The sequence below is a fragment of the Bubalus kerabau genome, chromosome 22, assembly GCF_029407905.1.
Source record: "Bubalus kerabau isolate K-KA32 ecotype Philippines breed swamp buffalo chromosome 22, PCC_UOA_SB_1v2, whole genome shotgun sequence".
In the NCBI taxonomy this organism is placed as follows: Eukaryota; Metazoa; Chordata; class Mammalia; order Artiodactyla; family Bovidae; genus Bubalus; species Bubalus kerabau.
The window spans coordinates 46,776,188-46,792,040 of NC_073645.1; the positions used below are offsets into that span (position 1 = coordinate 46,776,188).

At 40.5% G+C, this 15,853-nt stretch overlaps 1 protein-coding gene across 3 annotated transcripts in view; it reads left to right on the forward strand.

The window, feature by feature from the left end:
* ZRANB1 (zinc finger RANBP2-type containing 1) overlaps positions 1-15,853 on the forward strand; it is a 73,672-nt gene that overhangs the window by 51,087 nt on the left and 6,732 nt on the right. For all 3 annotated transcript variants that reach the window (XR_008707265.1, XM_055560881.1, XM_055560882.1), the window contains 4 exons: positions 1,003-1,190; positions 5,969-6,122; positions 8,439-8,510; positions 11,654-11,852. Coding sequence is in view for 2 of the 3 variants with exons in the window: in XM_055560881.1 (XP_055416856.1) it covers positions 1,003-1,190; positions 5,969-6,122; positions 8,439-8,510; positions 11,654-11,852 (613 nt within the window). In the remaining variant the exon portion in view is untranslated. The remainder of the gene's footprint in view (positions 1-1,002; positions 1,191-5,968; positions 6,123-8,438; positions 8,511-11,653; positions 11,853-15,853) is intronic.

Below are 15,853 nucleotides of genomic sequence, written 5' to 3' on the forward strand. Positions count from 1 at the left end.
TGTGTACCACTATTTGTGGTAAATGTGAAGCTCACCTGCACCTTCATTTTTTTGCCAAGGTTATTTGCTTATTATTCATAGATATACTGTACTTACTAAATAAGATTTCTGTTATTACCTGACATTAATTTGTGTTAAGAATAATAACATAGTTTAATGGCAACAGAAAGTTCCTTATGGATTTGGGAAAATTGGAAACTTGTTTTGTACCTCTACCCCCAACTGGTTTATCGCATTTTGTTTTAGCATATTTCCATTCAAAATTATCTAGCTCAAGTTTTACTGTATTAATAATTTAATAATTCTTAATGGGTATAAGGAAGACTTGACTGTGAGAAATTCTGAAATCAAAGTATTGCTAACTTTTACTTACATTAAACATTTATTTTAACTGCTCTTAATTGTCTCCCAGTTAACAGCAATGTGGAAGGAAGGCTCAGCATTTACTTTGATTCAACTTTAAAAATGCAGCATAGGGATACCCCTGGTAGTCCAGTGGTTAGGATTTGGTGCTTTTACTGCCATGGACCAGGGTTTGATCCCTGGAGGGGAACTAAGGTCCTGCAAAGCCACTCAGCGCAGCCATAAAAGGGGAGGGGGGCAGAATAAAGGGCAGAACTTGCCCAACAGCAGCAGCAAGCACATCCTTGTCTCCTTGGTTTCTGCAGAACCAGGACCAGAAAACAGGGGCTTTAATGTCTTCACACTAGATGGTTGATCTTTGATCCTCTTAATATATTCTAATAATTTCTCTAAACTTTACCAGAGCATGGAGCCAGCACTAATGGGATGGTAAGTGCCCAGCTAGGCAGTTCTAGTTCTGGAAGGAAATGAAAGGGAAAGGAATACACTCTCATTTCCTTTGTATTCTCTAGGACATTTGAATGATGCCCTGGGATCCAGGAAACACAGAGAATTAGAGTTTTGAGTGACTGCTACAGGTTTGTGCTTTTTGAAGAAAAATAGAATTAAACTTATTTTCTGTCCTGATGCTTGTTTTAGGTGTTGTAGAAGGTGATTTAGCTGCTATTGAAGCTTACAAATCGTCGGGAGGGGACATTGCCCGCCAGCTCACTGCAGATGAAGTCCGCTTGCTGAATCGCCCTTCTGCTTTCGATGTTGGCTATACTCTGGTACATCTGGCTATACGTTTTCAGAGGCAGGATATGCTAGCAGTATTGCTTACAGAGGTGAGTGTGGCATTCTGATTAAATATTCTTTTATATGAAGGAAATGTGTTCTTTAGTTTTCATTTTTGATGTTTTAATATTTCTCAGTTCTTAAATGTTTTAGATTTGATCAGTCCTCTTTTAAAAATGACATTTAAAATTAAGACACTTCAACAGAAGGGATATGTGTTTTTTAAAATAGGACATTTTGCCACAATGATTGAGTCATATGTTTGATTTTTAAAAAACCGAAATGCATTAGTCATTCATTCAGCTAGCAAATATTTACCGAGTACCCACCATGTTGAAGGCACTGGGCATAAAGGGGTGCAATGGTGAAGACATTGGCTCCTGCGTCAGTGAATCTCCAGTTACAGTGATTCTGTATAGCGTGCAGTTTCATAGATGTAAGTGCCAGGTGCTGTGGGGAGTACTTGAGAAAGTGTTTTGCGGTACCTTCCTTACCTTCTTACCCGCAGCAGGTCATGTTTTAGCTGAGATCTGAAGGAGTAGGATGAGTTAGCTTCAAAATAGGTGGAGACGAGAACGGCATTGAGGAAGCTGTTCAGAGGCAGGGGTGGTGGTGTTTGTGGCGAATTCGGAGCTGGTGGGTAGCTCAGCGTGGTTGTATGGTGGATGGGAAGTGAGAGAGACAAGTAGGGGATGCAGTGTGAAGGATCTTCTAGGCCAAAGAACTGGAAGATGATTCTGAGGGCATTTAAAGGCTCTGAAAAGGGTTAGGTGGAGGGACAGGGGAGTGAGAAGATCAGCGTGTTGGCTGCTGGAATTAGGGGCGAGCCTGGCTAGGACACTGTAGTGACGCTGGCAGGAATCCCGCTGGGACAGCCGTGGCAGTGGCTGGTCTGAGAGAGATGCTGAAGATGCCAGCGGAGTTAAGTGGATGGACTGGCTGTGGGGAGAAGTGGTGGTGGGGTCACAGTGGCGTCCAGGTTTCTAGATTAGATAACGTGGTAGATGCTACAAGTAACAGAGGTTGGAGTGAATTAATTAGAATGTGACTGTATCATCCAGGTAATTTTTTTTTTTAAAGAAATAGGGTAAAAGTGCAGTGTTTGATTAGTTGTGGATTCAAATCCATTATGGTCAGTATACTCCTGTGTATGCTTGTTTGCATATTTGAACTCTCCAGTATCTGGAAACATTTACGCACAAAGCATAAAGTGGGAGGAGTGGTTAAGAAATATGAATGTTAGGTAGGAGCATGATTGAGACAGCTTGCCATTGTTTTTAGTTTGCTAAGAGTCCAGTTAAACCAGGGGCAAGGTAGGCCTTGAGAAACAGTCGTGCTGAAAGCACAGGGCAGGCTTACTGAAGGAAGACAGGGCTTCCCTGGCGGCTCAGATGGTGAAGAATCTGCCTTTAATGCAGGAGACCTGAGTTCGATCCCCAGGTTGGGAAGACTCCCTGGAGAAGGGAATGGCAACCCACTCCAGTATTCTCGCCTGGAGAATCCCATGGACAGAGGAGCCTGGCAGGCTACAGTCCGTGGGGTCGCAAATGGTCGGACACGACTTAGTGACTGACACACTACAGAGGATAAGGGAGGAGGGGACTGTTTGGAAGGTGGCTCTGTGATTGGAGAGACTGGTGTTCTGCAGCGTGGGATGGGACAGTTCGAGGTGGTCTCTGTAGTGTCGTGAGGTCTGGCTGCACTTGTGTTGTGACACCCAGTTGTGTATCAGACGGGACGGCGTGTGGAGTCATAGTTGCTGGTGGTGGCTGGAGACAAGAAGGAGAAGGCAGCTGTGAACCAAGATGCAAGTCTTTAGTGGTGTGCTTCCCAGGTGGCTCAGTGGTAAAGAGTCCGCCTGCCAATGCAGGAAACGTGGATTTGAGCCCTGGGTCGGGAAGATCCCCTGGAGAAGGGAATGGCAACCCACTCCAGTATTCTTGCCTGAGGAATCCCATGGACAGAGGAGCCTGGCGGGCTACAGTCTGTGGGGTCGCAAAGAATTGGACACAACTTAGCAAGTAAGCAGCAGCAACAGCGGGTTCCTCTCCAGCTGGTAGAGGTCTCTGAGAAGGTTCTGGAGGGACTGGTGTAAGCCATCAGCCTCCTAAGAGCATTCTGAGGACTAACAGTGTGGAAGACAGTAGAACCCCAGTGTATTTATTTACAGCTGGGTAACAAATCCCCTCAAAACTTAGCAGCTTACGACAACAAACACTTGTCATCACAGTTTCTGAGAGTAAGGAATACAGGAGCAGCTTAGCTAAATGATTTTGGCTCAAGGTCTCATGAGGTTCCAGATTGCCAGGGCTACTGTTGTCAAGAGGCTTGACTGGGGCTAGAGGCTGTGGTCCTAAGTACACTCAACGTGGTGTTGGCAGGAGGCTTCAGATTCTTGTCCTGTGGGCCTGTCCGTAGGGCTGCGTGTCATGTGCTGGCTGGTCTCTCCTTGAGCAAGTGAGCCGAGAGAGTGTGAGGAAGAGAGAGGGAGAGAGAGTGAGAGAGTGAGTGAGGTGGAAACCACAGTGTCTTTTCTGTGTAGCCTAATGTAGGAAGTGATACTCCATCATTTCTGCCATGTTCTGTGGTACACGTGGACCAGCCCTGGCACATGCCATGGGAGAGGTGGAGAGGACGCTTGTTCTAGGGAAAGAACAGAATCGGTGGTGGAATTTCGTCTCTCTGGTGTGGGTACTCCACAGGACAGAATCGAAGGGGCCAGTAGGGAGACTGGGATGGGGAGAGCATGAGTCTGGGCTGAGGGCTGTGTCTGCAGACAGGGCACGGAGCCAGCCAGGGCCTTTGGGGATGAGAACAGGAGAGCGTTACATTTTGGGAATGTGTGTCTGGGGCTGGGGGCTTACTTAATTGGATTTTAAACCATGAGCCCTATTTGTAGTCTGGTGGAATAAATGGACTGCTTTTCAAACTGTTGTTTTTAAATATATAAAATAGAAAATAGGTTTGCAAAGGAAATCAGTTACATTGAAATATGTAGTTGACAGAATATTAAATTTGTGATGTATAAGAACATGCATTTTAAATGTAGGCAGGTAAAATGAAGGATTTAAATTTAATTATACTTCCTGTTCTAGTTCATGGACCCTTCCCAAGTTCATGGGCCCTAAATTAGCTAGTAGGCTAAGGAGCTGATGGAGAGTCATGAGGCTGAAGAGGCTAGGAGATAAGGGGCAGGCTTCAGGGGCAAGTGCTTAAGGATGGTGGCAGGAGGAGAGGTTTAGCAGTCAGTCACTAGCTCTAAGGTTTCTTCTGAGGTGTTCAGTGTTCAAAATCTCCCCAGGATTTTGCAGAGGGGCTGAGGGTTAGCAGTTTTGAGAAAGCTATTTTTGAGTTTACTTTTGAGATCCATTTTAATGCTGTTACTTGAGAAATGGTTATATTCTGAAAATATTTACTATTTTTCCACAGTTTGTTGCTTAGGTTGGGCTCGTGGAGTTCAGGTGTGGTGACAACTTCACCGTCAGTGTTAATCCTGGCCAGTGATGTTTAGAACTGAATGTTCATGCAGGTGTTTTCAGAAGGGGATGTCTGATGGTTGTCATGGGTATACAGGGTGTTTGAAACTCTGTTCACTTGCTGCTGCTGCTGCTAAGTCGCTTCAGTCGTGTCCGACTCTGCGACCCCATAGACGAAAGCCCACCAGGCTCCCCCGTCCCTGGGATTCTCCAGGCAAGAACACTGGAGTGGGTTGCCATTTCCTTCTCCAATGCATGAAGGTGAAAAGTGAAAGGGAAGTCGCTCAGTCGTGTCCGACTCTTAGCAACCCCATGGACTACAGCCTACCAGGCTCCTCCATCCATGGAATTTTCCAGGCCAAGAGTACTGGAGTGGGGCGCCATTGCCTTCTCCGTCACTTACCTCAGTAGTAATTACAATTAAGTGTGTCTACGTATGTTACGTAGATGACAGTATCATAAAACTTTGTGTGTGGCTTTATTGGAAGATCTGCTGCTCCAAGCCCTGCTTGTTACTAGAAGTCTGTTCGTGAAGGTTGCCCAGGTTAGTGGCTGCGGCTGTAGTGAGAGTGGAGGGTCACAGCAGACTCATCTCCTCTCGAGTAGATGGATGCTCACCTTGGGTTTCCGGATTATCTGTGTATAGATTTCTTGAGCTCCACAGAGGAATACAACTTAAATGTAAGATAATGCCTTTTCATCCTTTGTTGTTGTTCATCATTTTAAAAGGACAGGAAAGTTCTTGCTCAGGTTTCATTCCTGTTGAGTTGTACTACTTCAGAGCTTTGTTGTCGGCTCTACTCTTTGGGGAAGCCAGATGCTTTTTAAAAAATACAAAATTATAGGGACTTCCCTGGTGGTCCAGTGGTTAAGATGCTTCCACTGCAAGCGGTGTGGGTTTGATCCCTGGTTGGAGAACTAAGATCCTGCTTCTACTTTCCTCTTTCTCTGTGAGCTGGAATTCCCTGCTTAAGAATGTTTTTATTAGGGGCCTGATGGTTATTCTTACTTTGCTTTCTGTACTCATTCCCTCTCCTGTGATGAACTTTTGTGAATAGCTCTGTCTTACATACATTCTTATGTGCTTGTTGGTATATTTCCTTGGGATAAACACCACTAAAAAGTAGAATTACTGAATTGAGAGGGTAAAGCATTTTTATCACTGTTTCCCAGGAAAGTTGTACTGATATATACTCATATACTGTTGAGGACATAACACCAATATCTCATATATTTAAAATAAAAACACCTTAAGTTACTGGAAAGTTTTGGTAATTTCTTTTTAATGCTGTTGATTTCTGCTTCCAGTGATGATGAATGAGATGTAGAAGAAAGTTTCTTTTGTATTTAAGGTGTCTCAACAAGCTGCAAAGTGTATTCCTGCAATGGTGTGTCCTGAACTGACAGAGCAGATCCGTCGTGAGATCGCTGCCTCTCTTCACCAGAGAAAGGGGGACTTTGCTTGCTATTTCCTAACTGACCTTGTAACATTTACATTGCCAGCAGGTAACTCCAAATCTCTTTGTGAAAACAAATTTCCACTTTATTATATTCTTCCAGTGTCTGAATGAAAATGATTCTGTTAGAAAACAGATAGCCACTATTAGTAGATGGTAGCTATCTTATAGATACAACTTGACCTGTTTTACTGAAAGTAATCAGTATATAGGCCATTTATAAACTAATGCTATAGAGCTGAGGGGAAGACAGCAGCTGGAAATAACTGACTTCTTTGTGGGCCTCAGATATTTGTAAGAATCTGTTTTATCCATTTCCTTTTCTCTTTATTTTAGAGTGTTATGAATCAGCTTTTTTCTTTTTCTTTTCATATGTGTTTATTATTTTTAAATTAGATAACTATTGGTTACCTGATATTAGGAGATAAGGTCAGAACATGGGTTTTTGATGGGTAGATACAAATTATTTGCATCAAAGATACTGGTATTCTTTTGAAAGTGTCATTACTTTACTTCACTCATTATGTTAATTTCTACTGTATTTGTGAAGCAAGTTTTTATTTTCCAGTTCCGTGACAAGTGAAATGTTTTCTAGGTTGTTTTTCTCAATTGACACTGAGTAAATGCACTGAACACCTAGAGTTTCTAAGTAAAACTTAAATTTTGGTTTTGAGTGTTCTGAGCTTTCTATTTTAAGCTTATATTAAGATGTGAGCAGAGGTATTTACAAAATGATAGGAAATTACAACGTGTTTTAAAATTGGACAAATTTCATTTCAAATGCACTCTCTATATATTTAAACTTATTACACTGAGTGATTAGATTTTATTTTGAATTGAAAATAGTTCTGTAGTTTAAAAAAATGTTGTAGGGTAATCATGCTTTTTATTCTAGACTACTCAATTAGTAAACCGAATAGAGCATAGAGAATTTCAGGAAGGTGAGAAAAACAGAAATTTGTGTGCCAAAAGGAAGGGTTCATTGACTTTTATAAGAAGATTCTAAAGTCTGTAAAAACAGTTCTGAGCAGAGATTGAGCGTGGCTGGGCTGGGGCGGCAGAAAACAGACAAAATTTGTCTGTTGTTATTTTAACCTGAGTATCAGAGACCTCTGTTGCTCTTCTATATTAAGTTGTCATTAACATAGAAAATTGTAAGATTTTAAGATACACATTGTGGTGATTTGGGGCTTCCCTGATAGCTCAGTTGGTAAAGAATCCGCCTGCAATGCGGTTCCTCGTTGGGAAGATCTGCTGGAGAAGGGATAGGCTGCCCACTCCAGTATTCTTGGGCTTCTCTTGTGGCTTGGCTGGTAAAGATTCAGCCTGCAATGCTGGAGACCTGGGTTTGATCCCTGGGTTTGGAAGATCCCCTGGAGAAGGGACGACCTGCCCACTCCGGTATTCTGCCTAGAGAATTCCATGGTGATTTGATTCACAAATAAATTGTGAAAGGATCCCCCCACCCCCACCCAGTCTAGTTAGTTAACACACTTATTACCTCACCTTGTATTTATCTATTTATATTTTGGGTGAAAACATTTATGTTTTGTTCTCTCAGAGAATTTCAAGTGTACAGTACAGTGTTACTGATTATCGTCACTATGCTTTACATTAAGTCCTCTCCTTCTTCATCTTAAGGCTTATAGTTTGTACTTTAGCCAGTTTCTCCCCATCTTTTTTTTTAAGATCTGTATGTAAGTGATGCCAAGCAGTATTTGTCTTCTTCCGTTGAACTTATTTCACATAGCATAGCATCTCCAAGGCCCTTCTATACGTTGCAAACGGCGCAATTCTGTCTTTTTCATGGCTTAGTAACCCATCTATTTTATATTTATTCACCCATTGGTTGTTTTCGTACGTTGGCTATTTTGAGTAACATGGCAGCTAGCATGGGGATACAGGTTTGTCATTTCTATTGTCTGTATACCCAGAAGTGAGATTGCTGGATCATATATGATAATTTTATGTTTTTGAGGATCCTCCATAACGTTTTCCATAGTGGCTTCTCCAGTTTACATTCCCACCCAGTGGTGCACAGGGGTTCCCCTTTCTCTGCGTTCTTGGCAGTATTTGTTATCTCTTGCCTTTTTGATAATAGCTGATTATTATTACTGGTTCAGATGCTTTTCTTCTTACTATTTGTAGATAGGTCACAGTTTTGATAATGAAGTACAGAAAGGAAGTATTCTGCACCTCATATACACAACTCATGAGATACATGCATGTTTTTTAAAAGACGCTACTTGACAGTCTTCAGTGGAAAGGGAGTTATTTTAGAGGAAGTTACTGTTAGATATTGGCATCAAATTTTTTAAGTTATGAGGCATTTAAAGATCTTTTTAAATAAGGTTTTTCTTTGTAGATATTGAAGACTTGCCTCCAACAGTCCAAGAAAAATTATTTGATGAGGTGCTTGATAGAGATGTTCAAAAAGGTAAGCATGAAACTAATGAGTATAATGTAATTTTTAGTGATTTCAATAAATGTTTTGCTCTGCTTTGTAAGCTTTGGAGTAGTTTGGTGTATAGTCATCATATTTTATTAGTACTTTAAACTGAAAATGTATAAAGTCCTTAAGAACAGTATTGTATTATGCTGTTAAAACAGCTCATTTACAGCTCATAACTGTGGTAGAGTGAATAAAGGTATAAAAGTTTTAAAATCTTGGTTTTGTGTTTCCTATTCTAGGATGAGTATTTTTTCATAATAAACATTTTAAGAAAATAAATTATAAAGAATTTAAAAATTAAATACATTATTCTAGGGCCTCAAGATGTTTCCATTACTTAAAATATTTTATATTTCAGTTGATATTCAATAGTTGATATTTCAATTGATCAAAATTTGTAGCTGTTACTAGCATATTACATGTACATTTTTTAACACTTTAGAGAATAGTTTCTTTCTTCCAAGGGCTTCCCTGGTGGCGCAAATGGTAAAGTGTCTGCCTGCAATGTGGGAATTCAATACCTGGTCGGGAAGATCCCCTGGAGAAGGAAATGGCAACCCAGTCCAGTATTCTTGCCTGGAAAATCCCATGGACTTAGGAGCCTGGTAGGCTACAGTCCATGGGGTTGGAAAGAGTTGGACATGACTGAGTGACTTCACTTTCTTTCTTTCTTCCAAATAGAATATTTCTAAATTGCAGAAGAATGAAACTGAACATGTTACATTTATTTACTTACTTGCGTCTTTATTTATATTGAAGTATAGTTGATTTACAATATTGTTAATTTCTTCTGCTATATAGCGAAGTGATTCTGTTATACTTCAACATATGTTCTTTTTTATATTCTTTTCCATTATGGTTTGTCACAGATAATTGAATATAGTTCGCTATGCTATATAGTAGGATCTTGTTTATCTGTTCCATATATACTAGTTTCCATCTGCTGACCCCAAACTTCCACTCCATCCCCCCACCAGTCTTGGCCACCACAAGTCTGTTCTCTGTGTCTGTGAATCTGTTTCCTGGAGAATTTCATTTATGTCATATTTTAGCTTCCACATTCTGCTAGTGCTAAGTCGCTTCAGTCATCTCTGACTCTGTGTGACCCCATAGAAGGCAGCCCACCAGGCTCCCCTGTCCCTGGGATTCTCCAGGCAAGAACACTGGAGTGGGTTTCCATTTCCTTCTCTAATGCATGAAAGTGAAAAGTGAAAGTGAAGTCGCTCAGTCGTGTCTGACTCTTAGCGACCCCATGGACTGTAGCCCACCAGGCTCCTCCGTCCATGGGATTTTCCAGGCAAGAGTACTGGAGTGGGGTGCCATTGCCTTCTCCATTCCACATTCTAAGTGATATCAAATGGTATTTGTCTTTCCGACTTCACTTAGTATGATAATCTCTAGGCCATCCATGTTGCTGCGAATGGCATTATCTCATTCTTTTTTCTGCCTGAGTAGTATTCCATTGTGCATGTGCACCACATGTTTTCATCCATTCATTGGTCAAGGGACATTTAGATTGTTTCCATGTCTTGGTTGTTGTGAATAGTGTTGCTGTGAACATAGGAGGAGCGTTTGTTTATTTGAATTACGGTTTTGTCCAGGTATATGCCCAGGAGTGGGATTGCTGAATCATATGGCAGCTCTATTTTTTTTAAATTTTTTCAAGAACTGCCATACTGTTTCCATATTGGCTGCGCCAGCAGTGCACGAGGCTTGGTCCTTTTCTCTGCACCCTCTCCAGCATTTGTATTTGTATACTTTTAAATGATTATCACTCTGACCATTGTGAGGTGGTATCTCATTGTAGTTTTGATTTGCATAATTCTAATAATTAGCGTTGTTAAGCATCTTTTCATGTGCCTTTTGGACATCTGTATGTCTTTGGAGAAATGCCTGGTTAGGTCTTTTTGCCCATTTTTTGGTTGGGTGGTTTTTCTGTGGTTGTGTTACCTGTGAGTTGTTTGTATATTTTAGAAGTTAAGCCCGTTTTTGGTTGCATTGTTTGCAGATATTTTCTCCCTTCCGAACAGTGTCATCTCTCTTTGTTTATGGTGTCCTTTGCTGTGCAAAAGCTTTTAAGTTTGATTAGGTCCCATTTGTTTATTTTGCTTTTTTCTATTGCCTTGGAAGACTGACCTAAGAAAATATTAGTACAGTTTATGTCAGAGAATGTTTTGCCTTTGTTCTTCTCTAGGAGTTTCATGATGTCATGTCATATATTTAAATCTTTAAACATTTTGAGCATATTTTTATATTTGGTGTGAAGATGTGTTTTAACTTTATTGATTTACATGAAGCTGTCCAACACTGCTTGTTGAAGAGGCTTTTTTCCCATTATATATTCTTACCTCCTTTGTTGAAGATTAATTGACCATAGGTGTGTGAGTTTATTTCTGGGCTGTTTTGTTCCACTCAGCCGTGTGTCTTTTTTTTTTTTTTTTTTGTCTTTTTCTGAATACCATGCTGTTTTGATTACTGTAGCTTTATAATCTTATCTGAAGTTTGGGAGGGTTGGACCTCCTACTTTGTTCTTTGTTCAAAATATTATTTATTTTTTGGCTGTGCTGGGTCTTCGTTGCTGTGCGGGCTTTTCTCTAGTGGAGAGCAGAGGCTACTCTGTAGTTGTGGTGTGTGGACTTGTGGTGGTGGCTTCTCGTCTTGTGGAGCATGGGCTCTGGTTGTGGCACCTGGGCTCAGTAGTTGTAGCTCCTGGGCTTTAGAGCACAGACACACTCAGTAGTTGGGGTGCACGGACTTAGTTGCTCCATGGCATGTGGGGTCTTCCCAGATAAGGGATTGAACCCATGTCTGCTGCATTGACAGGCAGATTCTTTACCACTGAGACACCAAGGAAGCCCTTGCTTTGTTCTTTTTTCTCAAGAGTGCCTTGGCAATTCTGGATCTTTTATGGTTCATATAAAGTTTAGGATTATTTTTTCTAGTTCTGTGAAAGATGTCTTGGGTAATTTCATAGGAATTGCCTTAAATCTGTAGGTTGCTTTAGGTAGTGTGGCCATTTTAAGAATATTAATTCGAGTCTTAAGAGCATGGGATATCTTTCCATTTATTTGAATCATCTTCAGTTTCCTTTATTGATGTTTTATATGAATATGTTAAATTCCTCATAGAGTTAGAAGAAGAATCTCCAATTATAAACTGGTCATTGGAATTGGCTACCCGTTTGGACAGTCGACTGTATGCACTTTGGAACCGGACTGCAGGAGACTGCTTACTGGATTCAGTACTACAAGCTACCTGGGGCATTTACGACAAGGACTCGGTGCTTCGGAAAGCCCTGCATGACAGCCTGCACGACTGTTCACATTGGTGAGCTGGCATGCTTCCCTTTGGAAATCCAGGAGAGCACTAGCTGAAACCTATCCTTACAATGGTTGGATGCTTTTTGTCTGTTGTTTTTTTTTTTTATGGAAGCTGGGGGAGGGGGAAGCTTTGGTTTTAGACATTGAGACACTTTGACCATCACAGTGGTTTTATATGTTTTGCTAAGCTTTAAAACAAACATTTGAATTTGTGGTAGTGGTCTTATTAAATATAGGAAGGTCTTTGCTCATATATTAAAGTAGCTATTATTTCGTATTTTTGTTCAAGTTTAAGATATTATATTATGTATTACACATTTTTCTTCCTGAGACAGATACTCTTAAGACCACATTTTTGTAATTTTGCAAATTTTCAAATCCACAGAAAAGTTAAAATCAGTCTGGTGGACCCCAGCCTCTCCTCCTTCATTGGCTTGATCAGTTGTTGATGGTTAACATTTTTCTGTATGTGTTCCATCTCTATATATTAATGCAGAAACAATTTGTTTTAGACACCGTGATGCTTTCTCCTTCAGTGTTTTATCCTGTATCTTTTAAGAACAAGGATATTCTACTACCCAATCACATCCTCATTACCACATCTAAGAAAGTCAACGTGGACTCAGTTATCTGATGGTTTAGTCATTTAGCCTTTGTCCAGTGAAGAGGACTTTGTGCCCTTTAGAGGAGGGAGACTGCTGTGGATTGATTTGGTATTGTGGGGAATACCGTTCCTTTTGTGGTGTGGACTCATCAGGCCAGGTAAGCCTGATGCCATTAAGTGTCCATCCTGTCTCACCTCTCTGGATTGGGTGGCGTGCTCATCAGACAGCATCCTCATGCTCTGGTTGTTTATGTGGGCCTGCCCACACCGAGAGGATGATAGTCGTTTGGGGTACTGTGGTTTTATAGGTCTGCCTTGTAGGTTTGATTAACGTGTGTCTGCCCTGGAAAGATGGATCTGTTTTTTGGGTGTGCTCAGCCTGAAAGCTAGATCTGGATTTTGGTAAATCTACCATTTTGCAAGTCCTTTAAAACAGGCAACCCTAGAGTCTTTCCTCTGGTGGTAATATCCTGCCTTTGTTGTAAGGTTGAAAGTGTACTGTAAATTTCAGCAGTGGTAACTAATGTTAGGACTGAAATTCCAGTTTTGAGTCGCTTGAAGTCTCCAAGTTTAATGTGAAAGCAGATGAGTGGCATACTCTGAGGTTGGGCTTGATGGCTGGTAGAGTGGGGAAGGCCTGGGTCTTAAGGTGCAGCCACGGTAAGTGCTGTTGCAGCAGATCTTTCAGGAACGGAGGCCTTAACTCTAAAAGGATATTTCAGCCAGCATATGAACAGGCTTCTGAAAATAATGTCTCTCTTGGTACCACCTCTTCCATCCCTGCCATACAGGGTCTTCACCTGATGGTTTACAGTTAAGGTGGAGGAAGCTGCAAGGGTTATAGTGATCACACAGAGGTCTTTTTCAGTATCTTGAGGTGGAGATAGGATGGAGAAGGGAATGAAGGCTATCAGATGGGGAGGGAGGATGTGTTGCCATAGATTCAGAGCTTCGGTGACGTGGGTCAAATATATTAGCCTTACGGAATAAGCATTAAAATGGTGACTGTTTTGAGTTGTGACCAGTTTGTTGACTGGGGTCTTATATATGGCTATTACTATTAGAAGGTAGAAGGAGAAGGCCAGCATGTCACTTGTGCAGTCTCCTTTTAAATCAGTCTTTTTTTGGCTAGGATTTCCTTTGCTTATAAATCCAAATCAAGTGGGATGAGACATTCTCTTACATTGTATAAAATATCTAAATGAGAATGGAGAAAGTAATTTTATTTAAACCCCTCCCCCATCACTTCAAGATAGGCCATTTTTTTGTGGTGGTATCTGTGCTTTTCTGTTGAGTACCTGTGATGTGAACTGACTCAGGTGCTCAAGATGGAACATCGTACTTGTCTTTTATCGACATGTCAATCCAAATAGAGAGCCAAGTGAGAGTAATATAAATGGGAAAAATCAGTTATTTTAGAAATATGATTTGTAGCTTAGTATTGTGTCTCTCTATGTATCAAGTTTTACACTTAATATATTGTTGCTATTATTTTGAATAGATGTTAGGTCAATTAAAAGTAAAAACAAGTTTTATCTTCAATTTATTTTTTGATGCTGATCAAGACCTTTATGTAGTTCAAAATTTCTGATCTGTGTTATTTTCCTTCTTTCTAAAGAACTTCTTTGAATATTTATGAAGCAGGTCTCTGGCAACAAATTGCCTCCATTTTTGTCTGAAAAAGGATGTATTTCTATCTTAGTTGAAAAAAAGAAAAGATTTATTTTTGACTGTCCTGGGTCTTTGTTGCTGCGCGCGGGCTTTCTCTAGTTGTGGCGAGAGGGGCCTCCTCTTTGTTGCAGCACAGGCGCTTCTCCTTGTGGTGGCTTCTCTTGTGGAGCACAGGCTCTGGGAGCAGGGCCCTCAGTGGTTGTGGCGCGGCTCTAGGGCGCAGGCGCGGGGCTTGTGGTGCACAGGCTTAGCTGCCCTGCGGCGTGTGCGGTCTTCCCCCACCAGGGATCAAACCTGTGTCTCCTGCATTGGCAGGTGGATTCTTCTCCACTGTGTCACCAGAGAAGTCCTCTCATTTACTTTTGAAGGATAATTTCACAGGGTATAGAATTCTAGGTTGGTGGGGTTTTTTCCTCTCAATTTTAAAAAATATTTCACTTTATTCTCTTCTTGCTTGTATGGATAGTTTCTGAGAAGTTGGTTATAATTCTTTTAGTTTTCTATAGGTAGGTGTTTTTTATACTCTGTCGTCTTTCAGGACTTTTTTCTTTAATTTTCTGTCGTTTTAATATGGTATGCCTACGTGTGGTTTTTCTGGCGATTTTCCTTCGTGGTTTTCTCTGAGCTTCCTGAATCTGTGGTGTGGTGTCTGACACTAATTTGGTGAAATTCTCAGTCCTTACTGTTTCGAGTATTTCTTCCTGTTACTTTTTTCCTCCCTCTTTACTGTCTGTAACGTTACATGTTGTACCTTTTGTAGTTGTCCCACAGTTATTCTTCTGTTTTTTTGTCCATGTTATCTTTTCTTTTTGGATTTGAAGTTTTGTATTGATGTATCTTTAAGAGGTTCTTTCCTTAGCCAAGCCCAGTCTGCTAATAAAGCTGTCAAAAATACTTTCATTTCTGTTAGTGCTTTTGCTCTCTGAAATTTCATTTTGGTTCTGTCTTAGGATTTCCATCTCTCTGTCTAAATTGCCCATCTGCTCTTGCATGCTGTCTTTTTCCATTAGAGAGCCCTTAACATATTTATTATAGTTATTTACAGTTTTTAAATTTATTTTTTTCATTCAAGTACTTGGTACTTTTGTTGAAAAATATTTTCATAAAATAAAGGTTTGTTTCTGGACTCTTGGTTTTTCCTGTTGATCTCTATGTCTGTCTGTATGCCAGTGTTAGATTATCTTGATGATTATAGCTTTGTGGTAGGTTTTGAAATCAGGAATATTAAGTCTTCCAACTTTATCCTTCTTTTCTTCAGATTCTTTTTGCTGTTCCCTTTGGACTTCTAGGCAAATTTTAGGTTCTAGCTTCTGCAGAAAAGCCCTCTGGGATTTTGATAGAAATTGCACTGAACATGGAGATTAATTTCGGGAGTATTATCAGATAGAGTGTTAAGTCTTATCATCCTGAAATTGACTTTTGAATGTCAAGCCAAATTGTATTGCTGTCTCCCTTAGTCTCCTGTTCGGATTTGTGTCCTTGACTGAGTCAGGTAGATGGACAGTTTAGGTCTTTGTGGTGGGAGTGATTTTAAAATATATTTTGAACTCTCTGCTCTGCAGTCCTCTTTAGTTTTGAGTGTAGTCATCGTTTGACTCCTGGCAAATTTAGCGGTCTCAATATTAAAATGATTTTAGGCACTAACCAAGAAATTTCTTACCACATACATCTTTCAGTTTGTAATAACTTTCTGTTTCACAGTAATTCTTCCAAACTGATATCAAAACAATGTA